At 40.8% G+C, this 23,554-nt stretch overlaps 2 protein-coding genes across 8 annotated transcripts in view; one reads left to right on the plus strand and one right to left on the minus strand.

Moving 5' to 3' along the window:
* The window catches only part of PHKB (phosphorylase kinase regulatory subunit beta), a 202,563-nt gene extending 179,799 nt beyond the window's left edge, over positions 1-22,764 (minus strand). Inside the window, exons 1-3 of one of the 6 annotated variants that reach the window (XM_082607430.1) lie at positions 22,581-22,677; positions 21,052-21,167; positions 20,264-20,358 (exon numbers count right to left, since the gene is read on the minus strand). In XM_082607430.1, the coding sequence (XP_082463556.1) occupies positions 20,264-20,318 (55 nt within the window). In that variant the 5' untranslated portion in view covers positions 20,319-20,358; positions 21,052-21,167; positions 22,581-22,677. Of the gene's footprint in view, positions 1-20,263; positions 20,377-21,051; positions 21,168-22,580 lie in introns of all 6 variants that reach the window. The other 5 variants (XM_082607431.1, XM_082607429.1, XM_082607428.1 and 2 more) reach the window with 5 other exon arrangements.
* A 25-nt stretch (positions 22,765-22,789) lies between these two features.
* The window catches only part of ITFG1 (integrin alpha FG-GAP repeat containing 1), a 275,883-nt gene continuing 275,118 nt past the window's right edge, over positions 22,790-23,554 (plus strand). Inside the window, exon 1 of one of the 2 annotated variants that reach the window (XM_082607433.1) lies at positions 22,790-23,163. In XM_082607433.1, the coding sequence (XP_082463559.1) occupies positions 22,956-23,163 (208 nt within the window). In that variant the 5' untranslated portion in view covers positions 22,790-22,955. The remainder of the gene's footprint in view (positions 23,164-23,554) is intronic. The other variant, XM_082607434.1, reaches the window with a different exon arrangement.

Consider the following 23,554-nt stretch of genomic DNA (forward strand, 5'->3'; position numbering starts at 1 on the left):
ACACACTTCCCACAACATCTGAGAGGTCCAGTAAACAGTAGCTAATTTGACATGGGTGACAGAAGAGCAGTGAATATCGCCAAGATGCAAACAATAATCATCGGCATTCATTTATGGAATACTAGGCACTATGCATGTTGAAGAAGGGGAAGGCAACAATGGTTGGGAGCTCTGGCTGAGTTTGTATCCTAGCTGTTTGACTTTATGTAAGTTACTTTGCTTCTCTGTGTTTTGATTTTTCAACAGAGATAGTTAGCAGTCCTACAGCACAGGATTGTTGTGAGATTTAAATGTAAAGCACTTAGAACGCTATTTGTCACGTATTAAGTACCCAACAAAAATTAGCTACTGAAATTGTCACTGTTGTCATCATCATTATAATCACTGTTGTTATTATTACTACCCTTACAACCACTAGATACTTCATAAACATTATTTCATCTTCACAAAAGAACTTATGAAGAATATACTATTATCTTCACTGTATAATTACGGAAAGTAGGTGAAAAAGCAGTTCACACAGTTTATAAGTTTCATACTGAGACGTGAGCCTAGTTTTATGAGTTGATACACTAACCACATTACATTATATCTCAAAAGGGGCAGGAGGGACTAAGATGTGATAAGTAATATGATTTTCTAAGCAATATGATTTACTGAGCATTTATTATCCTCCAAGCACTCTTCTGGGCTCTATGGATAAGGAGTGAAAAAAAACAGACGAAGTCTCTTCTCTCATATAATAAAGAGAAACTAAGAGAAAAATATCAAATAGTGAGAGGTTTACTAGAGTACCAAATTAAGAGTGGTATGTCTGGGCACCACTTCGATTGAGTAGGTAAAAAGGCCTTTCTGAGAAGGTTAAGTTTAAGATGTGAACCGAAAAGATGAACAAAAGGAAGAAGCTGCCCAACCAGCAAGATAAGAGATTATTCCTGGAAGAGGAAACAGCTATAACAGAGAGCCTAAGTGAAAACAAATTGTGTCTTAAGGAACCAAAGCATGCATGGCTGAAGAGCAGTGGGGGAGAGAAGAGTATTCCATGAGGAGATTAGAGAAGCAGGCAAGAGGCAGGTGATTAGGGTCACCCAAGGGAAGGACTGTGGATTTACTGCTAAAGGTAATGAAGGATTTCAGGAAGGTGATGTGATCTAACTTACATATTTAAAAGATTCTTCTCACTGCTGGGTAGAGAACAGATTGCAGTGAGGCAAGAATATGAAGACAGGTAACCAGGCTATTTCAGTAGCTTAGAACAGAGATGAACATGGCTTCGACTATGGAGCTAGGAGCACAGCTGGAGAAAAATAGGCAGATTTCTGTATATGTTTTTGAAACTGGAATAGAAAAAATTTACAAACGAACTGAATAAAAAGAGTAAAGGAATGAGGAATGACATCCATATTGTTAGCTTGAGCAACTGGAAGAATATGCTTTAGTTTACTGAGATGGAAAAGATTTACGGAGCCATATATTTAGGGTAGGAATAGGATTAGAAAATAAGAGTTCTGTTTGGGCCAGGTTACATTTGAGATGCTCAAAATATATACCCATATGAAGATTTTCAGCAGGCAACTACATCAGAATCAGGAATACTGGGAAGTTCCTCTTACCCTTTCTCTGGCTTCACGGAAGACCGAAGATCAAGAAAACAGTAAGAAGAAAATAGCTTTTATAATGCACAATGTGGTATTCTGTAACAGTCTAAAGCAGTGAGACAAGCCATTGTACTCTTCATGAAATCATTTCACTTATAAAATCTGAAGCATCATCTTTGCTGAGAGGAATGACAGAAAGAGAGTAAACTTTAAGGTCAGTAAGATTCATACCAAGGGAGATAAGCCATATCATAGGGCTTCTACTTCCTCAATTGTATAAGATTTCAGGGCAGGACACAGTAAGAAGACATCAGAGCTCCCAGCAGGATACAATTTACATAGTGCTCCTGAAAATTCCATCCTACATGAAGTGAACCAATAGCATACCCAATGTAAGTCAAAAAACTCTTCTAACTATATGCAAAATAATGACCACTCTCCTTGTCTAACAAGAGTTTCCATGGAAACTGTCAAAAACCATTTCTTTAGACTTGTAATGATTACTGACAAAAACGAAAAAGATATAGATTAAAACGAGAGGTAGATTCTGGTTAGTCTGACTCCATCAGATTGTATTTTAGCATGACTGGTTTTATTTTCTTTTTTTTTAACATCTCTATTGGAGTATAATTGCTTTACAATGGTATGTTAGTTTCTGCTTTATAACAAAGTGAATCAGTTATACATATGTATATGTTCCAATATCTCTTCCCTCTTGCATCTCCCTCCGTCTTATCCTCCCTAACCCACCCCTCAAGGTGGTCACGAACCACCTAGCTGATCTCCCTGTGCTATGAGGCTGCTTCCCACTAGCTATCTATTTTACGTTTGGTAGTGTATATAAGTCCATGCCACTCTCACATGGTCACAGCTTACCCTTCCACCTCCCCATATCCTCAAGTCCATTCTCTAGTATATCGGTGTCTTTATTCCTGTCTTACACCTAGGTTCTTCATGACCTTTTTTTTCCCCTTAGGTTCCATATATACGTGTTAGCATATGGTATTTGTTTTTCTCTTTCTGACTTACTTCACTCTGTTTGACAGAACCTAGGTCCATCAACCTCACTACAAATAACTCAATTTCAATTCTTTTTATGGCTGAGAAATATTCCATTGTATATATGTGCCACATCTTCTTTAACCATTCATCTGTTGATGGACACTTAGGTTACTTCCACGTCCTGGCTATTGTAAATAGAGCTGCAATGAACACTTTGGTACATGACACTTTTTGAATTATGGTTTTCTCAGGGATATGTACAGTAGTGGGATTGCTGGGTCGTGTGGTAGTTATATTTGTACTTTTTTAAGGAACGCCCATACTGTTCTCCATAGTGGTTGTACCAATTTACATTCCAACCAACAGTGCAAGAGTGTTCCCTTTTCTCCACACTCTCTCCAGCATTTATTGTTTCTAGACTTTTTAATGATGGCCATTCTGACTGGTGTGAGATGATACATCATTGCAGGTTTGATTTGCATTTCTCTAGTGATTAATGATGTTGAGCATTCTTTCATGTGTTTGTTGGCAATCTGTATATCTTCTTTGGAGAAATGTCTATTTAGGTCTTCTGCCCATTTTTGGATTGGGTTGTTTTTGTGTTATTCAGGTGCATGAGTTGCTTGAAAATTTTGGAGATTAATGCTCTGTCACTTGCTTCATTTGCAAATATTTTCTCCCATTCTGAGGGCTGTCTTTTGGTCTTGTTTATGGTTTCCTTTGCTGGGCAAAAGCTCTGAAGTTTCATTAGGTGACTTTTGTTTATTTTTGTTTTTATTTCCATTTCTCTAGGACGTGGGTCAAAAAGGATCTTGCTGTGATTTATGTCATAGAGTGTTCTGCCTATGTTTTCCTCTAAGAGTTTGAGAGTTTCTGGCCTTACATTTAAGTCTTTAATCCATTTTGAGCTTATTTTTGTGTATGGTGTTAGGGAGTGTTCTAATCTCATACTTTCACATGTACCTGTCCAGTTTTCCCAGCACCACTTATTGAAGAGGCTGTCTTTTTTCCACTGTATATTCTTGCCTCCTTTATCAAAGAAAAGGTGACCATATGTGTATGGGTTTCTCTCTGGGCTTTCCATCCTATTCCATTGATCTATATTTCTGTTTTTGCGCCAGTATCATACTGTCTTAATTACTGTAGCTTTGTAGTATAGTGTGAAGTCAGGGAGCCTGATTCCTCCAGCTCCATTTTTCGTTCTCCAGATTGCTTTGGCTATTCGGGGTCTTTTGTGTTTCCATACAAATTGTGAAATTTTTTGTTCTAGTTCTGTGAAAAATGCCAGTGGTTGTGTGTTAGGGATTGCATTGAATCTGTAGATTGCTTTGGGTAGTAGAGTCATTTTCACAATGTTGATTCTTCAAACCCAAGAACATGGTATATCTCTCCATCTATTTGTATCATCTTTAATTTCTTTCATCAGTGTCTTATAATTTTCTGCATACAGGTCTTTTATCTCCTTAGGTAGGTTTATTCCTAGATATTTTATTCTTTATGTTGCAATGGTAAATGGGAGTGTTTTCTTAATTTTACTTTTGGATTTTTCAACATTAGTGTATAGGAATGCCAGAGATTTCTGTGCACTAAGTTTGTATCCTGCTACTTTACCAAATTCATTGATTACCTCTAGTAGTTTTCTGGTAGCATCTTTAGGATTCTCTATGCATAGTATCATGTCATCTGCAAGGAGTGACACCTTTACTTCTTCTTTTCTGATTTCGATTCCTTTCATTTCTTTTCCTTCTCTGATTGCTATGGCTAAAACTTCCAAAACTATGTTGAATACGAGTGGTGAGGGGAGTTGAGGAAGATGGCAGCAGAGTAAGATGTGGAGATCACCTTCCTCCCCACAGAGACATCAGAAATACATCTACATGTTGAACTGCTCCTATAGAACACCCACAGAAAGCTGGCAGAAGACCTCAGACCTCCCAAAAGGCAAGAAACTCCCTACGTACCTGGGTAGGGCCAAAAAAAAAAAAAACAGAGAGAAAAGAATAGGGATGGGATCGGCACCAGTGGGAGGGAGCTGTGAAGGAGAAAATGTTTCCACACACTAGGAATCCCATTTGCGGGCGAAGACTGCAGTTGGTGGAGGGGGGAAGCTTCAGAGCTGCGGAGGAGAATGCAGCAACAGGGGTGCAGAGGACAAAGCAGAGAGATTCCCACGCAAGGATCGATGCCGACTGGAACTCAGCAGCCTGAGAGGCTTCTCTGTTCACCTGCCAGGGTGGGTGGGGGCTGGGAGCTGAGGCTCGAGCTTCAGTCGGGTCGCATTGCAGGGAGGGGACTGGGGGCGTGAAAACAGCCTGAAGGGGTTAGTGCACCACGGGTAGCTGGGAGGGAGTCTGGGAAAAAGTCTGGACCGGCTGAAGAGGCAAGAGACTTTTTCTTCCGTTTCTTTCCTGGTGCGCGAGGAGAGGGGATTAAGAGCGCTGCTTAACGGAGCACCAGAGACGGGTGCGAGCTGCGGCTATCACTGCGGACCCCAGAGACGGGCATGAAATGCTAAAGCTGCTGCTCCCTCCACCAGGAAGTCTGTGTGCAAGCAGAGGTCACTATCCACACCGACCCTTCTGGGAACCTGTGCAGCCCGCCACTGTCAGGGACTCGTGATCCAGGGACAACTTCCCCAGGAGAACGCACGGCGCGCCTCAGGCTGGTGCAACGTCAGCTGGCCTCTGCCGCCGCAGGCTTGCCCCGCATCGGTACCCCTCCCTCCCCCCGGACTGAGTGAGCCAGAGCCCCCAAATCAGCTCCTCCTTTAACCCCATCCTGTCTGAGCGAAGAACAGATGCGCTCAGGCAACCTACATGCAGAGGCGGGGCCAAATCCAAAGCTGAACCCCGGGAGCTGTGCGAACAAAGGAAAGAAAGGGAAATCTCTCCCAGCTGCCTCAGAAGCAGAGGATTAAAACTCCACAATCAACTTGATGTACCCTACATCTGTGAAAAAGCTGAATAGACAACAAAACATCCCAAATTGAGGAGGTGGTCTTTGAGAGCAAGATATATTATTCTTTCCACTGTTCCTTTTTTTTTTTTGCTGTACGCAGGCCTCTCACTGTTGTGGCCTCTCCCGTTGCAGAGCACAGGCTCCGGACGCGCAGGCTCAGCAGCCATGACTCAGTGGCCCAGCCTCTAGGCGGCATGTGGGATCTTCCCGGACCGGAGCAAGAACCCGTGTACCCCTGCATTGGCAGGCGGACTCTCAACCACTGCGCCACCAGGGAAGCCCCCCGTTCCTCTTTTTGTGAGTGTGTATGTGTATACTTTTATGTGAGATTTTGCCTGTATAGCTTTGCTTTCACCATTTGACCTAGGGTTCTGTCCATCCATGTTTTGTTTTTTTCCTGTTTTATTTTACTTAAAAAAATTTTTTTTCTTAATAATTATGGCTTACTTGTATTTTAATAACCTTAATATATTTTATCTTATTTTACTTGTTCTTTCTTCCTTCCTCCCTCGCTCACTCACTCCCTCCCTCACTCTCTCTCTTTCTCTCTTTCTTTATTCTTTTTTGCACTTTTATTCGGAGCAGTGAGGATGAAAGGCTCTTGGTGCTCCAACCAGGAGTCAGGGCTCAACCTCTTAGGTGGGAGACCAAATTCAGGACACTGGTCCACAAGAGACCTCCCAGCTGCACGTAATATCACACGGCAAAAATCTCCCAGATATTTCCATCTCAACACCAAGACCCAGTTTCACTCAACGACCAGCAAGCTACAGTGCTGGACACCTTATGCCAAACAACTAGCAAGACAGGAACATAACCCCATCCATTAGCAGAGATGCTGCCTAAATCATAATAAGGCCACAGACAGCCCAAAACACACCACCAGATGTGCACATGCCACCAGAAAGACAAGATCCAGCCTCATCCACCAGAACACAGGCACTAGTCCACTCCACCAGGAAACCTACACTACCCACCGAGCCAACCTTAGCCACTGGGGACAGACACCAAAAACAACGGGAACTACGAACCTGCAGCCTGTGAAAAGGAGACGCCAAACACAGTAGTCAGCCAAAATGAGAGAAAGAGAAATACACAGCAGATGAAAGAGCAAGGTAAAAACCCACCAGAGCAAACAAATGAAGAGGAAATACGGACTGTACCTGAAAAAGAATTCAAAATAATGATAGTAAAGATGATCCACAATCTTGGAAATAGAATAGAAAAAATACAATAAACATTTAACAAGGACGTAGAAGAACTAAAGAGGAAACAAACAATAATGAACAACAAAATAAATGAAATTAAAAATACTCTAGAAGGGAACAATAGCAGAATAATTGATGCAGAAGAACGAATAAGTGACCTGGAAGATAAAATAGTGAAAATAACTACTGCACAGCAGAATAAAGAAAAAAGAATGAGAAGAACTGAGGACAGTCCCAGAGACCTCTGGGATAATATTTAATGCACCAACATTTGAATTATAGGGGTCCTAGAAGAGGAAGAGAAAAAGAAAGGGACTGAGAAAATATTTGAAGAGATTATAGTAAAAACTTCCTTAATATCGTAAACGAAATAGTTAATCAAGGCCAGGAAGCACAGAGCCCCATATAGGATAAATCCAAGGAGAAACATGGCAAGATACATATTAATAAAACTATCAAAAATTAAATCCAAAGAAAAAATATTAAAAGAAGCAAGGGATAAAGAACAAATAACACACAAGGGAATCCCCATAAGGTTAACAGCTGATCTTTCAGCAGAAACTCTGCATGCCAGAAGGGAGTGGCAAGACATATTTAAAGTGATGAAGGAGCAAAACTTACAACCAAGATTACTCTACCCAGCAAGGATCTCATTCAGATTTCATGGAGAAATAAAAACCTTTACAGACAAGCAAAAGCTGAGAGAATTCAGCACCACCAAACCAGTTTTACAACAAATGCTAAAGGAACTTCTCTAGGCAAGAAACACAAGACTAGGAAAAGACCTACAATAACAAATTTAACAAACAATTAAGAAAATGGGAATAGGAACATACATATCGATCATTACCTTAAAAGTAAATGGGTTAAATATTCCCACCAAAAGACACAGACTGGCTGAACGGATACAAAAACAAGACCCATATATATGCTGTCTACAAGAGACGCACTTCAGACCTAGGGACACATACAGACTGAAAGTGAGGGGACGGAAAAAGATATTCCATGCAAATGGAAATCAGAAGAAAGCTGGGGTTGCAATTCTCATATCAGACAAAATAGACTTTAAAATAAAGACTATTACAAGACACAAAGAAGGACACTACATAATGATCAAGGGATCAATCCATAAAGAAGATATAACAATTGTAAATATTTATGTACCCATCATAGGAGCACATAAGGCAAATACTAACAGCCATAAAAGGGGAAATCAACAATAACACAATCATAGTAGGGGACTTTAACACCCCACTTTCACCAATGAACAGATCATCCAAATGAAAATAAATAAGGAAACACAAGCTTTAAATGATATATTAAACAAGATGGACTTAACTGATATTTATAGGACATTCCATCCAAAAACAACAAAATACACATTTTTCTCAAATGCTCATAGAAGACTCTCCAGGATAGATCATATCTTAGGTCATAAATCAAGCCTTGGTCAATTTAAGAAAATTGAAATAGTATCAAGTATCTCTTCCGACCACAACGCTATGAGACTAGATATCAATTACAGGAAAAGGCCTGTAAAAAATACAAACACATGGAGGCCAAACAATACACTACTTAATAACAAAGTGATCACTGAAGAAATCAAAGAGGAAATCAAAAAATACCTAGAAACAAATGACAATGGAGACATGATGACCCAAAACCTTCGGGATGCAGCAAAAGCAGTTCTAAGAGGGAAGTTTATAGCAATACAATCCTACCTTAAGAAACAGGAAACATCTGAAATAAACAACCTACCCTTGCACCTAAAGCAATTAGAGAAAGAAGAACAAAAACCCCCCAAGGTTGGCAGAAGGAAAGAAATCATAAAGATCAGATCAGAAATAAATGAAAAAGAAATGAAGGAAATGATAGCAAAGATCAATAAAACTAAAAGCTGGTTCTTTGAGAAGATAAACAAATTTGAAAAGCCATTAGCCACACTCATCAAGAAAAAAGAGAAAAGACTCAAATCAATAGAATTAGAAATGCAAAAGGAGAAGTAACAACTGACACTGCAGAAATACAAAGGATCACGAGAGATTACTACAAGCAACTCTATGCCAACAAAATGATCAACCTGGAAGAAATGGACAAATTCTTAGAAATGCACAACCTGCTGAGAATGAATGAGGAAGTAATAGAAAATATGCACAGACCAATCACAGTCACTGAAATTGAAACTGTGATTAAAAGGCTTCCAACAAACAAAAGCCCAGGACCAGAAGGCTTCACCGGCAAATTATATCAAACATTTAGAGAAGAGCTAACACCTATCCTTCTCAAACTCTTCCACAATATACCAGTGGGAGGAACACTCCCCAACTCATTCTACGAGGCCACCATCACCCTGATACCAAACCAGACAAGGATGTCACAAAGAAAGAAAACTACACACCAATATCACAGATGAAAATAGATGCAAAAACCCTCAACAAAAAACTAGCAAACAGAATCCAACAGCACATTAAAAGGATCATACACCATGATCAAGTGGGGTTTATTCCAGGAATGCAAGGATTCTTCAATATACACAAATCAAACAACGTGATACACCACATTGAGAAATTGAAGGAGAAAAACCATATGATCATCTCAATAGATGCAGAGAAAGCTTTCAACAAAATTCAACACCCATTTATGATAAAAACCCTCCAGAAAGTAGGCATAGAAGGAACTTTCCTCAACATAATGAAGGCCATATATGACAAACCCACAGTCAACAATGTCCTTAATGGTGAAAAACTGAAACCATCTCCACTAAGATCAGGAACAAGACAAGGTTGCCCACTCTCCGACTATTATTCAACATAGTTTTGGAAGTTTTAGCCACAGCAATCAGAGACGAAAAAGAAATAAAAGGAATCCAAATCGGAAAAGAAGAAGTAAAGCTGTCATTGTTGCCAGATGACATGATACTATACATAGAGAATCCTAAACATGCTACCAGAAAACTACTAGAGGTAATCAACGAATTTGGTAAGGTAGCAGGATACAAAATTAATGCACAGAAATCTCTGGCATTCCTATACACTAATGTTGAAAAATCCAAAAGTAAAATTAAGAAAACACTCCCATTTACCATTGCAACATAAAGAATAAAATATCTAGGAATAAACCTACCTAAGGAGATAAAAGACCTGTATGCAGAAAATTATAAGACACTGATGAAAGAAATTAAAGATGATACAAATAGATGGAGAGATATACCATGTTCTTGGGTTTGAAGAATCAACATTGTGAAAATGACTCTACTACCCAAAGCAATCTACAGATTCAATGCAATCCCTAACACACAACCACTGGCATTTTTCACAGAACTAGAACAAAAAATTTCACAATTTGTATGGAAACACAAAAGACCCCGAATAGCCAAAGCAATCTGGAGAACGAAAAATGGAGCTGGAGGAATCAGGCTCCCTGACTTCACACTATACTACAAAGCTACAGTAATTAAGACAGTATGATACTGGCGCAAAAACAGAAATATAGATCAATGGAATAGGATGGAAAGCCCAGAGAGAAACCCATACACATATGGTCACCTTTTCTTTGATAAAGGAGGCAAGAATATACAGTGGAAAAAAGACAGCCTCTTCAATAAGTGGTGCTGGGAAAACTGGACAGGTACATGTGAAAGTATGAGATTAGAACACTCCCTAACACCATACACAAAAATAAGCTCAAAATGGATTAAAGACTTAAATGTAAGGCCAGAAACTCTCAAACTCTTAGAGGAAAACATAGGCAGAACACTCTATGACATAAATCACAGCAAGATCCTTTTTGACCCACGTCCTAGAGAAATGGAAATAAAAACAAAAATAAACAAAAGTCACCTAATGAAACTTCAGAGCTTTTGCCCAGCAAAGGAAACCATAAACAAGACCAAAAGACAACCCTCAGAATGGGAGAAAATATTTGCAAGTGAAGCCACTGAATGTGAGAAAATATTTGCAAATGAAGCAACTGACAAAGGATTAATCTCCAGACTTTACAAGCAGCTCATGCAGATGAATAACAACAACACCAAAAAAAACCCAATCCAAAAATGGGCAGAAGACCTAAATAGACATTTCTCCAAAGAAGATACACAGATTGCCAACAAACACATGAAAGGATGCTCAAAATCATTAATCATTAGAGAAATGCAAATCAAAACTACAATGAGGTATCATCTCACACCGGTGAGAATGGTCATCATCAAAAAATCTAGAAACAGGGCTTCCCTGGTGGCGCAGTGGTTGAGAATCTGCCTGCTAATGCAGGGGACACGGGTTCGAGCCCTGGTCTGGGAAGATCCCACATGCCGCGGAACAACTGGGCCCGTGAGCCACAGCTACTGAGCCTGCACATCTGGAGCCTGTGCTCCAGCAACAAAAGAGGCCTCGATAGTGAGAGGCCCGCGCACCGCGATGAAGAGTGACCCCCCGCTTGCCACAACTAGAGAAAGCCCTCGCACAGAAGTGAAGAACCAACATAGCCAAAAATAAATAAATAAACAAATGTGGGTTTAAAAAAAAATAAAAAAAAAAAACTGGAAATAATAACAGTCCTTTAAAAAAAAAATCTAGAAACAATAAATGCTGGAGAGAGTGTGGAGAAAAGGGAATACTCTTGCACTGCTGGTGGGAATGTAAACTGATACAGCCACTATGCAGAACAGTATGTAGGTTCCTTAAAAACACTACAAATAGAACTACCATACGACCCAGCAAATCCACTACTGGGCATATACCCTGAGAAAACCATAATTCAAAAAGAGTCATGTACCAAAATATTCATTGCAGCTCTATTTACAATAGCCAGGAGATGAAAGCAACCTAAGTGTCCATCAACAGATGAATGGATAAAGAAGATGTGACACATGTATGGAATCAAATATTACTCAGCCATAAATATAAATGAAATTGAGTTATTTGTAGTGAGGTGGATGGACCTAGAGTCTGTCATACAGAGTGAAGTAAGTGAGAAAGAGAAAAACAAATACCATATTCTAACACATATAAGAAAAAAAAAAAGGTCATGAAGAACCTAGGGGTATGACGGGAATAAAGACACAGACCTACTAGAGAATGGACGTGAGGATACAGGGAGGGGGAAGAGTAAGGTGTCACAAAGTGAGAGAGTGGCGTGGACATATATACACTACCAAACATAAAATAGATAGCTAGTGAGAAGCAGCCCCATAGCCCAGGGAGATCAGCTCGGTGCTCTGTGACCACCTAGAGGGGTGGGGTAGGGTGGGTGAGAGGGAGGGAGACGCAAGAGGGAAGAGGTATGGGAACATATGTATATGTATAACTGATTCACTTTGGTATAAAGCAGAAACTAACACACCACTGTAAAGCAATAGCAATTATACTCCAATAAAGATGTTAAAAAAAAAAGAAAGAGTGGTGAGAGTGGACAACCTTGTCTTGTTCCTGATCTTTGTGGAAATGGTTTCACTTTTTCACCATTGAGGATGATGTTGGCTGTGGTTTTGTCATATATGGCCTTTATTATGTTGAGGAAAGTTCCCTCTATGCCTACTTTCTGCAGGACTTTTATCATAAACGGGTGTTGAACTTTGTCGAAAGCTTTCTCTGCATCTATTGAGATGATTGTATGGTTTTTCTCCTTCAATTTGTTAATATGGTGTACCACGTTGATTGATTTGCGTATATTGAAGAATCCTTGCATTCCTGGAATAAACCCCACTTGATCATGGTGTATGATCCTTTTAATGTGCTGTTGGATTCTGTTTGCTAGTATTTTGTTGAGGATTTTTGCATCTATGTTCATCCGTGATATTGGTGTGTAGTTTTCTTTCTTTGTGACATCCTTGTCTGGTTTGGTATCAGGGTGATGGTGGCCTCGTAGAATGAGTTTGGGAGTGTTCCTCCCTCTGCTGTATTGTGGAAGAGTTTGAGAAGGATATGTATTAGCTCTTCTCTAACTGATTGAATTCGCCTGTGAAGCCATCTGGCCCTGGGGTTTTGTTTGTTGGAAGCCTTTTAATCACAGTTTCAATTTCAGTGACTGTGATTGGTCTGTGCATATTTTCTCTTACTTCCTCGTTCATTCTCAGCAGGTTGTGCATTTCTAAGAATTTGTCCATTTCTTCTAGGTTGTCCATTTTGTTGGCATAGAGTTGCTTGTAGTAATCTCTCATGATCTTTTGTATTTCTGCAGTGTCAGTTGTTACTTCTCCTTTTTCATTTCTAATTCTATTGATTTGAGTCTTCTCCCTTTTTTTCTTGATGAGTGTGGCTAATGGTTTTTCAAATTTGTTTATCTTCTCAAAGAACCAGCTTTTAGTTTTATTGATCTTTGCTATTGTTTCCTTCATTTCTTTTTCATTTATTTCTGATCTGATCTTGATGATTTCTTTCCTTCTGCTAACCTTGGGGGTTTTTTGTTCTTCTTTCTCTAATTGCTTTAGGTGCAAGGGTAGGTTGTTTATTTCAGATGTTTCCTGTTTCTTAAGGTAGGACTGTATTGCTATAAACTTCCCTCTTAGAACTGCTTTTGCTGCATCCCATAGGTTTTGGGTCATCGTGTCTCCTCTGTCATTTGTTTCTAGGTATTTTTTGATTTCCTCTTTGATTTCTTCAGTGATCACTTTGTTATTAAGTAGTGTATTGTTTGGCCTCCATGTGTTTGAATTTTTTACAGGCCTTTTCCTGTAATTGATATCTAGTCTCATAGCGTTGTGGTCGGAAGAGATACTTGGTACGATTTCAATTTTCTTAAATTGACCAAGGCTTGATTTGTGACCCAAGATATGATCTATCCTGGAGAGTCTTCCATGAGCATTTGAGAAAAATGTGTATTCTGTTGTTTTTGGATGGAATGTCCTATAAATATCAGTTAAGTCCATCTTGTTTAATATATCATTTAAAGCTTGTGTTTCCTTATTTATTTTCATTTGGATGATCTGTTCATTGGTGAAGTTGGGGTGTTAAAGTCCCCTACTATGATTGTGTTACTGTTGATTTCCCCTTTTATGGCTGTTAGTATTTGCCTTATGTGCTCCTATGATGGGTACATAAATATTTACAATTGTTATATCTTCTTTATGGATTGATCCCTTGATCATTATGTAGTGTCCTTCTTTGTGTCTTGTAATAGTCTTTATTTTAAAGTCTATTTTGTCTGATATGAGAACTGCTACTCCACCTTTCTTCTGATTTCCATTTGCATGGAATATCTTTTTCCGTCCCCTCACTTTCAGTCTGTATGTGTCCCTAGGTCTGAAGTGGGTCTCTTGTAGACAGCATATATATGGGTCTTGTTTTTGTATCCATTCAGCCAGTCTGTGTCTTTTGGTGGGAGCATTTAATCCATTTACATTTAAGGTAATTATCGATATGTATGTTCCTATTCCCATTTTCTTAATTGTTTTGGGTTCGTTATTGTAGGTCTTTTCCTAGTCTTGTGTTTCTTGCCTAGAGAAGTTCCTTTAGCATTTGTTGTAAAGCTGGTTTGGTGGTGCTGAACTCTCTCAGCTTTTGTTTGTCTGTAAAGGTTTTTATTTCTCCATGAAATCTGAATGAAATCCTTGCTGGGTAGAGTAATCTTGGTTGTAAGTTTTGCTCCTTCATCACTTTAAATATGTCCTGCCACTCCTTTCTGGCTTGCAGAGTTTCTGCTGAAACATCAGCTGTTAACCTTATGGGGATTCCCTTGTGTGTTATTTGTTGTTTTTTCTTTGCTGATTTAATATGTTTTCTTTGCATTTAATTTTTGACAGTTTAATATGTGTCTTGGCATGTTTCTCCTTGGATTTATCTTGTATGGGACTCTCTGTGCTTCCTGGACTTGATTGACTATTTCCTTTACCATATTATGGAAGTTTTCAACTATAATCTCTTCAAATATTTTCTCAGTCCCTTTCTTTTTCTTTTCGTCTTCTGGGACCCCTATAATTCGAATGTTGCTGCATTTAATGCTGTCCCAAAAGTCTCTGAGACTGTCATTTCTTTCCATTCTTTTTTCTTTATTCTGCTGTGCAGTAGTTATTTCCACTATTTTATCTTCCAGGTCACTTATTCGTCCTTCTGCCTCAGTTATTCTGCTATTTATCCCTTCTAGAGTATTTTTAATTTCATTTATTGTGTTGTTCATCATTGTTTGTTTCCTCTTTAGTTCTTCTAGGTCCTTGTTAAATGTTTATTGCATTTTGTCTATTCTATTTCCAAGGTTTTGGATCATCTTTACTATCATTATTCTGAATTCTTTTTCAGGTAGACTGCCTATTTCCTCTACATTTGTTTGGTCTGGTGGGTTTTTACCTTCATCTGCTGTGTGTTTTTCTGTCTTTTTATTTTGTTTATCTTAGTGGGTTTGGGGTCTCATTTTCACAGGCTGCAGGTTCGTAGTTCCTGTTGTTTTTGGTGTCTGTCCCCGTGGCTAAGGTTGGTTCAATGGGTTGTGTAGGTTTCCTGGTGGAGGGGACTAGTGCCTGTGTTCTGGTGGATGAGGCTGGATATTGTCTTTCTGGTGGGCAGGTCCACATCTGGTAGTGTGTTTTGGGGTGTCTGTGGCCTTATTATGATCTTAGGCAGCCTCTCTGCTAATGGATGGGGCTTTGTTCCTGTCTTGCTAGTTGTTTGGCATAGGGTGTCCAGCACTGTAGCTTGCTTGTCATTGAGTGAAGCTGGGTCTTGGTGTTGAGATGGAGATATCTGGGAGATTTTTGCCGTTTGATATTACATGGAGCTGGGAGGTCTCTTGTGGACCAGTGTCCTGAAGTTGGCTCTCCCACCTCAGTGGCACAGCCCTGACGCCTGGCTGGAGCACCAAGAGCCTGTCCTCCACATGGCTCAGAATTTAAAAGAACAAATAGAAAGAAAGAGGACAAAATAAAATAAATTAAGATAAAATAAAATAAAGTTATTAAAATAAAAAATTTTAAAAATTATTGAGAAAAAAAATTTTTAAGTTAAAAAACAAAAAAAATATGAGAAAAAACCCGGACGGACAGAACCCTAGGACAAATAGTGAAAGCAAATCTATACAGACAAAATCTCACACAGAAGCATAAACATACAGACTCACAAAAAGAGGAAAAGGGGGTTAAATAATATATATTGCTCTCCAAGTCCAGCTCCTCAATTTGGTATGATTCGTTGTCTATTCAGGTATTCCACAGATCCAGGGTACATCAAGTTGATTGTGGCGATTTAATCCACTGCTCCTGAGGCTGCTGGGAGAGATTTCCCTTCCTCTTCTTTGTTCACACAGCCCCGAGCTTTCAGCTTTGGATTTGGATCTGCCTCTGCCTGTAGGTTGCCTGAGGGCGTCTGTTCTTCCCTCAGACAGGACAGGGTTAAAGGAGCAGCTGAATCGGGCGCTCTGGCTCACTCAGGCCGGGGGGAGAGAGAGGAACTGATGTGGGGCGAGCCTGCAGCAGCAGAGGCCAGCATGACGTTGCAGCTGCCTGAGGCGCACCGTACGTTCTCCTGAGGACGCTGTCCCTGGGTCACGGGACCCTGGTAGTGGTGGGCTGCACAGGCTCCCGGGAGGGGCGGGAGAGTGATCTGTGCTTGCACACAGGTTTTTTGCTAGTGGCAGCAGCAGCCTTAGTGTCTCATGCCCGTCTCTGGGGTCCGTGCTGATAGACGCGGCTCACACCTGTCTCTGGCGCTCCTTTCAGCAGAGCTCTTAATCCCCTCTCCTTGTGCACCAGGAATCAAAGAGGGAAGAAGAAGTCTTGTCTCTTCGGCAGCTCCAGACTTTTCCCGGACTCCCTCCCGGCTCGACATGGCACACTAACCCCTTCAGGCTTTGTTCACGCCGCCAACCCCAGTCCTCTCCCTGCATCCGACCGAAGCCCGAGCCTCAGCTCCCAGCCCCTGCCCACCCCAGAGAGGAGACAAGCCTGTCAGGCTGGTGAGTGCTGGTCGGCACTGATCCTCTGTGCAGGAATCTCTCCGCTTTGCCCTCCGCACCCGTTGCTGCGCTCTCCTCCACGGCTCTAAAGCTTCCCCCTCTGCCACTCACAGTCTCCGCCCGCGATGGGACTTCTAGTGTGTGGAAGCATTTCTTCCTTCACAGCTCCCTCCCACTGGTGCAGATCCCATCCCTATTCTTTTATCTCTGTTTTTTCTTTTTTCTTTTACCCTACCCAGGTACGTGGGGAGTTTCTTGCCTTTTGGGAGGTCTGAGGTCTTCTGCCAGCATTCAGTGGGTGTTCTATAGGAGCAGTTCCACGTGTAAATGTATTTCTGATGTATCCGTGGGGAGGAAGGTGATCTCCATGTCTTACTCTTCCGCCATCTTCTCAAATTCCCTCCTGACTAGTTTTCTTAATCAAATGGCTACCATGCAGGTAGATACCGAAATGAGATAAAGAGATAAGCAACTATGTCTGCTTTTGTAAAATCCTACCCTTAAATACATACCAGCAATATTGTAAAAGACATTTTTTAGGAAAGATAAAGAATAAAATTTATTGGGCAACTACTAAATATCAAGTGTTTTGCATATAACATCTTGTTTAATCCTCAGAATAATACCTTCAGGTAGGTTTTATTACTCCTACTTTTACAGAGAAGGAAACCAAGTCGCAAAGATGTAAAGTTACTTGCTCAAGATCAAACAAGTAATAAACAACAGAGTGAGGATGAGATTCAGGTATTGCTGAACACAAAATGTGTACGCTTTCCTTAGGCTCTTAATGGGGGCCACAACACATAACAGTCCAGGAGCCTCAGGCCTATGGTCTCTTTAAGCCAAAAGAACTTTATTAATTGGCTGACTATTAAATTAGGCTGAAACGAGGCTGCTATATAAGTGCCTAAAAAGAAGAGAGTGTCAGACACACAAAATAAAAAGTTGAGTTTTGCCCAGAATATACAATAAAAATTTACCAGGTATTGATATGCCCATCAAATCAAATAAATCAAATCAAATTAATCAAAAAACCTAAAAAGAAATAAATAAAGAAAAAAACTCAGGTCACATGCTGATAAACTCACTGAGATACTGATAAACTTACAGAGCCAAGATAGAGATAAGCCAAGATAGAGATTCATTTTAAGGAATAATTTTAAAAATTATCTTATCATCTAAGAATAAAAGTAAAAATGCCATGACATTTCTTACCTCATCACAAAATGCCATAGCAATTACTACAAATAACTGAACTTGTAATGCCAATGTAAGTGCTCTAGCTGATCAACTCTGCTAATCTAAAATATAACTGTAGTAGTCAAATGAGAAATGGAAGCCATCTAAGATACTGGATGCTACACTCCTTCCCTAATAATTAGTTAATTCATTTTAGTTGTGGAATTGGCCTATAAATTCATTGTCCAGTATGTTTTACCACAAGGCTCTTTAAAGAAAAACCTGGACATCCAGATCTCTTTTTGGATTTAAGCAGTCAAAACAAAAGAAAGTATATTCAACCACAGCACATACTGACACGTTAGCATTCAGAGCACACCTCAAGCATGCACGCACGCAAATGCAGGACACACTAAATTCAATAAAGAGTAGAAATAAAGAAAAACATAGCAGAAACAAATCCAGGAGGAATAAAGAGGGTTAAAATGCATAAAACAATCTGGGTATATTAGAAACTAATTTTCCAAAATGAAGATACTGGCTTTCACTTTTGGCAATATTAAATAGTTTCTAGCCAAAGGTATCAAGGAAAAGCTCAGCTATAAACCCAGGACATTCTTTAAAGATTGCTAAACGAAATCACACCATTATACACTGTCCCACAATGATAACATCCAAGGAACTACAATAGCAGAAAACAAATCATTTCCAACATAAATGAAGTATTTCTAAATTAGTAAATAAACTATAAATGCAAACCACTCTATTTAACAGATATAAGGTTTATTTCTTTATAGTTATCACTAAGTTTTGGTTAGATGAACCCCAAGTGTCTATACTGAAAGTAATTTATAAGGAATCCATCTTTTAAATGGCTTATAACGATTAAGTTTGGTATTTTCCTATTTAGTTTCTTGGTGCATTCTATTTTGATTTAATAATATGGTACTGGAAAAACTTTTTGTGTATGGTTTTAAACACTCTGTGTAATGTTAAGCACAGTTCTTAGGTTTTGAAATTTTCGGGACTATTGATGCATAAAAGCATACCTTTAGCATTCTATTTCCCAGTAACTGCTGAAGGACTTTGTCAGTGCTGAAAACCCATCAAGCCCTTATTAAGAAAGCCAAGATGAAAATGAAAGCCTGATGCTTAAAAGAAAGCACAGTTCAAAGATATATGTCCTCTTGTTCTCTTAGTTCAAAGGTTAAATCAAAAATCAATTGGCAATGTTACATATACTATTTTGTCATTTGGCAGATGACAACTAAAGACATGGATCATTATTGTTCCTTAAAGTATAAGCTTTGTTTTCTCCTGTTTGTGACTCTTCTGTAAGCTATTTCCTATTTCTTTTCTTCAAGATTTTTCCCCTCCATCTTGCCAAAACAGGGCTTGAAATACAAATGGAAATAAACGGTGGGGGAACCACCTCTGAAAGGCTATGGTGAAACCAAAAAGAAAGAATTTTTCACCGTCACTGTTTTGATTGGGTCATCTCACATTTATCTGTTAATGAGTCCTGAGGCTTGAATATTCTGCTTAAGGCACACTAAAGACAAAGCAGCCTCTTGCCAACAGGCTTTTCCCAGTGTTCACACACAAAACAGGTTTTAAATGGCCCAAGGTGGGTCATAACCCACAGAAAAAAGCCGCAAAGACTTCAGTCTTCATTTCAGCTCTATGGCCACTTAACAAAGCCCTTCTCTTCCAGATACATTCAAAGGCCTGTGTTCCTAATGGGAATCCATATATGGTCTTTCCTGGATACATAGACTTCTTCCAAATTGTTTTCAAGACCCAGGGCACTCATCTGGAGAGCAATTCCACAGCTTTCATCCAGCTTGCAAAGGGTCTCACCAACCTGACAGTCTAAGAGCCACTGCACCAATACCTCCTCCAGCCCTTACACCAGGAAGCCATGGGATGGAAGGCAAAGCACATGGCCTTGAAACATAACAGTCTCAGGACCTGGGGCAACTTGCTTCATTTCTGTGGGCTTCCCTTTCCTGTCTATGAAAATGCACATAAAAATACCTACTTCACAGGGAGTTGATGAAGAGAAAATAATTGGGACGCTGACCAAATTTTTCTACTTTATAAAAGTTACTTTGTTATGCAAAAAGACAAAAATTATTGAAGAAGCTTTTTATCTACCCAGGTGATAATTAAGGCTCCCAGATACTGAGGAATTGCCCCTGGTCAAACAGAGCTAGTGTCAAGACAGGGGCTCCACTCTGCACTACTCATGCTTCTCACACCACAGACCACATTCACCACACAGTGCAAACTTGAGCCCAACAATAACAGAAATGGTGCTCAGGCTTGGGCCCACCAAAGAGGAAATAAAACCAAAATAATATCATATGGTGACATCAACCTTCAGAAACAAAGATATTTAAAATTACCAAGTGACCCTTTTGGGGTCTACACACTTACCAGACCTTAAGAAAGCTGGTGGAGAAGAGACGACTGCATCAGGTGAGCTGGCCATTTCAAATTGTTGTCTCTAATCATAAGCATCGCAGGCTAAACTATAGCAATTTTCAAAACTGTTAGTGAAGGTTAGAAGCAATCAACATTAGATTAATTGAAAGCAGTGTAAGCAGTTATTAACATGATGCAGTGTGCAACAAAGGCAATAATTGAGGTTCATTATAATTTTATTTTCTCTTTTATGACTTGAAAATTTGATTTTCTTTGCTTTGATAAATTACATTTGCTTATATGGATGAGGCAGGAAATATATAATGGCCACTTATTAAACGTTACATAAGAGTAGCATCAAGTAGCTCTATTGAGCAGTGAAGTGATTATGCTACTATGTAACAATGCTCAGAACTCTGCAGTGGCATCTATATCATAGTCAGGTTAGTCCAAGTTTCAAACAAAACTCACTTTATATACTCCTCTAAAAGTAACAAACAGAATCAGGGTGATTGCTTTTAATGACACAGGAAGTGAATGATTCACTGAAGAAAGTTTATAGTCTACACGTCACAGCTATCAGAAGAATCTAAAACCTCAACTAATTTGGAGGGATGACTTCAAATGGTATCTCTTTTATTGTTATGATGTAAACATATAGGAACATCCCTCATTTATACAATACACTCAACTACATTGCACATGAAACTGGATTTAAGTGACTGCATTCAACAATAGTTAAATAAAATTTGATTTTTTTTTCTCAGTAAAGAAAGAGAAGGTAGGTTTTCAAAGCTTACTGTTATGACATGCAGTTCAGAGGAAATTAAGACTGGAGAAGAAAATAAACCCTATACGTTTATTAGAGGAAAAGAGAAATGCTGGAAAATATATGTTGAGGGTAGAGCTCAGTTTCCTGTAAGAAAACTCCAGTTACTCTCTTTGACCGGAAATTATCAACTCAATAACCCCTTTTATAGCCCAGATAGACTCACTGTTAGTGGTCAACTCAATACTTCAGTATGACACAAAAAGTTTGAGAAAAAGTGTGAAACAGAAATATACGTGACTATTCTAAGTAACTGTACTAACACTAAAATGTACTAAGGACTAGTTTTTGAAAAATTCTCTCAGACGTATGGTAGTTTTGCTATAACCCTAAGTAAATAAGTGCACAACTATTTTTAAGGTTTAAAAATAGAATGGAATAAGCAACAAAGATTGGGTGGATTTCTCCTGTACCATTTATGAAATTACTTTCTTCAAAAAAAAAAAAAAAAAAAAAAGACAGCTAAGAACTCCGTTGTCTGCACAACAACTAAGAACTTCATGAATGGGAAAAGCCAAAAGATAATGGGGTAGGGAAAAAAAAACAAAACCCTTAATACCAATGCAAATGCATAATTAGCTTTCCTAGGGCTATGTCTTTCAATGTTATCAGATTATCGACTTTGACATTATCATCTCCCAACACTAATTTATATCTTAACAACAAGCCTTCAAAAGGGAAGATTCTTAGATGAATACTTGTCATTCCACCATCTTTCCTGTTTATAGGAACACTTTTTAGCTCGAGATTACATCCAGCCAGCCAGGAATAAGAGACGTTTCAATCCTGGTTGTCAGATGAGTTATCAGCCACAAGTGCTAACTTCAAAGTGTGACTCTGCAATTTGAACAAGTCAGTTCAGGACACTGTAACTGCTATAACTGCCTGCGCAGCGTGTTCTGACCTAGGTGGCCTCGGGTTTGGGAGCCACAACTGGGAACTAGGCGTCCTGGGGCCACTTGCCCAGGGAAGGGGCCCACTTCCTTCTGAGTCCTAACTATGCTCACCGTGACCCCCTTCGTGGCCTGAGGCCCGGTCTCCCTCAATTTCTGCCACATAGATAACTGGCTAGATCTCAGAACTTGTAATGTTAAAAGGAGATACGAAATAAGGCAACAAGCAGCCGCCAGTTTTCTAGGACCAGACCCTACTCATATGTAAAAATGAAGCTATCTGACTTTCGGGGAGGAATACAGACAGGGAGGGAATACACCGCGTGATTTCTAAGAAGACTCCAGGAGAAGTCGGCACCACCACCTACTTTTCGAGAGGGAACACACATGAAGTATAGTTGGGGAAGAAAAACGGAGCAAAGGTGGGACCACCACCTAATGGGGAAAGACATCAACAGGAAGTCAGGGACCACCGTCTGCTTTCTAAGGGGAAACAAGCGGGCACAGGTTCATTCCAGGACCCCCATCTGCCTCCTGCCCAAGGCTCTTGAAGGGGAGTACCCTCTACGGTGCGGGGGGAAAGGGGTGGCGCCCCAGCCAGCCAAACCTGAGCGCTTTATCCGGGCTCTTCGCTCCAAGACCTTCCAGCTCACTTCGGCCACGAGCCCAGCCATCGCGCTCGGGCCGCCGTCTTGGCCACCGCCCCCGGGGCCGCCTGTCAGCTCCTCCCGGCTGGCCCCGCCCCCCCGCGCGACACTGTCGGGAGGCGCACCGGCCGGAAGTGAGCGCGAGGGCGAGCTTCAACCTAGCTTCGCGGCCTCCCGAGCGTCAGAGGGGCAGCCCTATGGGAGAGTGAGACGGGCCTGACCGCGGTCGTGCGGGCGTGTGGGCTACGCTCTTTCTCTCTCGGCCGGCCGCACGGTGCTTTCCGGCTGCCGTCAAGCGCAGCAGTGGGCCGGCGGGCGGGGGGCGAGGGGCTGCTATGGCGGCGGCAGGCCGGCTGCTGGGCTCCTGGGTGTTGCTGGCGCCGCTGCTTGGGGGCCTCGCGCTGCTGGGAGTCGGGCCGGTCCCGGCGCGGGCGCTGCACAACGTCACGGCCGAGCTCTTTGGGGCCGAGGCCTGGGGCACCCTGGCGGCCTTCGGAGACCTCAACTCTGACAAGCAGACGGACCTCTTCGTGCTGCGGGAAAGTCAGTGCTTGCCCGGCCCTCCCTCTGTTCGCGTGCCCCTCCCGGTGTTGCCCACACCCCTTGTCCGGATGCCCGGTCCTCCTGCATTTCCCGGCCCTTCTCTCCCAGCCCGGTCTCTCCCCTTTTACTTCCAGCATCCTTGCAGCTTGCCTGTTTTCTCCATCTTTTCCAAACCCAGGTCCTGGCCTGACCACTCCACAGTTTGATCCACCCCGCAAGCACTGGAAACACCCCGGTTTTTTTTGTTTTTTTTCCTGAGACGACCGCGGTCGTCACTCACGCACCCCGCCCTTCTCATGGAATCACCTTCCAAAGTCCTTCCTGATTCCCAGTAGTCTTTGTAGCTTGCCTTTACGTTCCCTCCCAAGGTCCTTTCATTCCTGTCTGCTGT

Source organism: Mesoplodon mirus (genome assembly GCF_964341445.2).
Source record: "Mesoplodon mirus genome assembly, chromosome: 19".
Lineage (NCBI taxonomy): Eukaryota > Metazoa > Chordata > Mammalia > Artiodactyla > Ziphiidae > Mesoplodon > Mesoplodon mirus.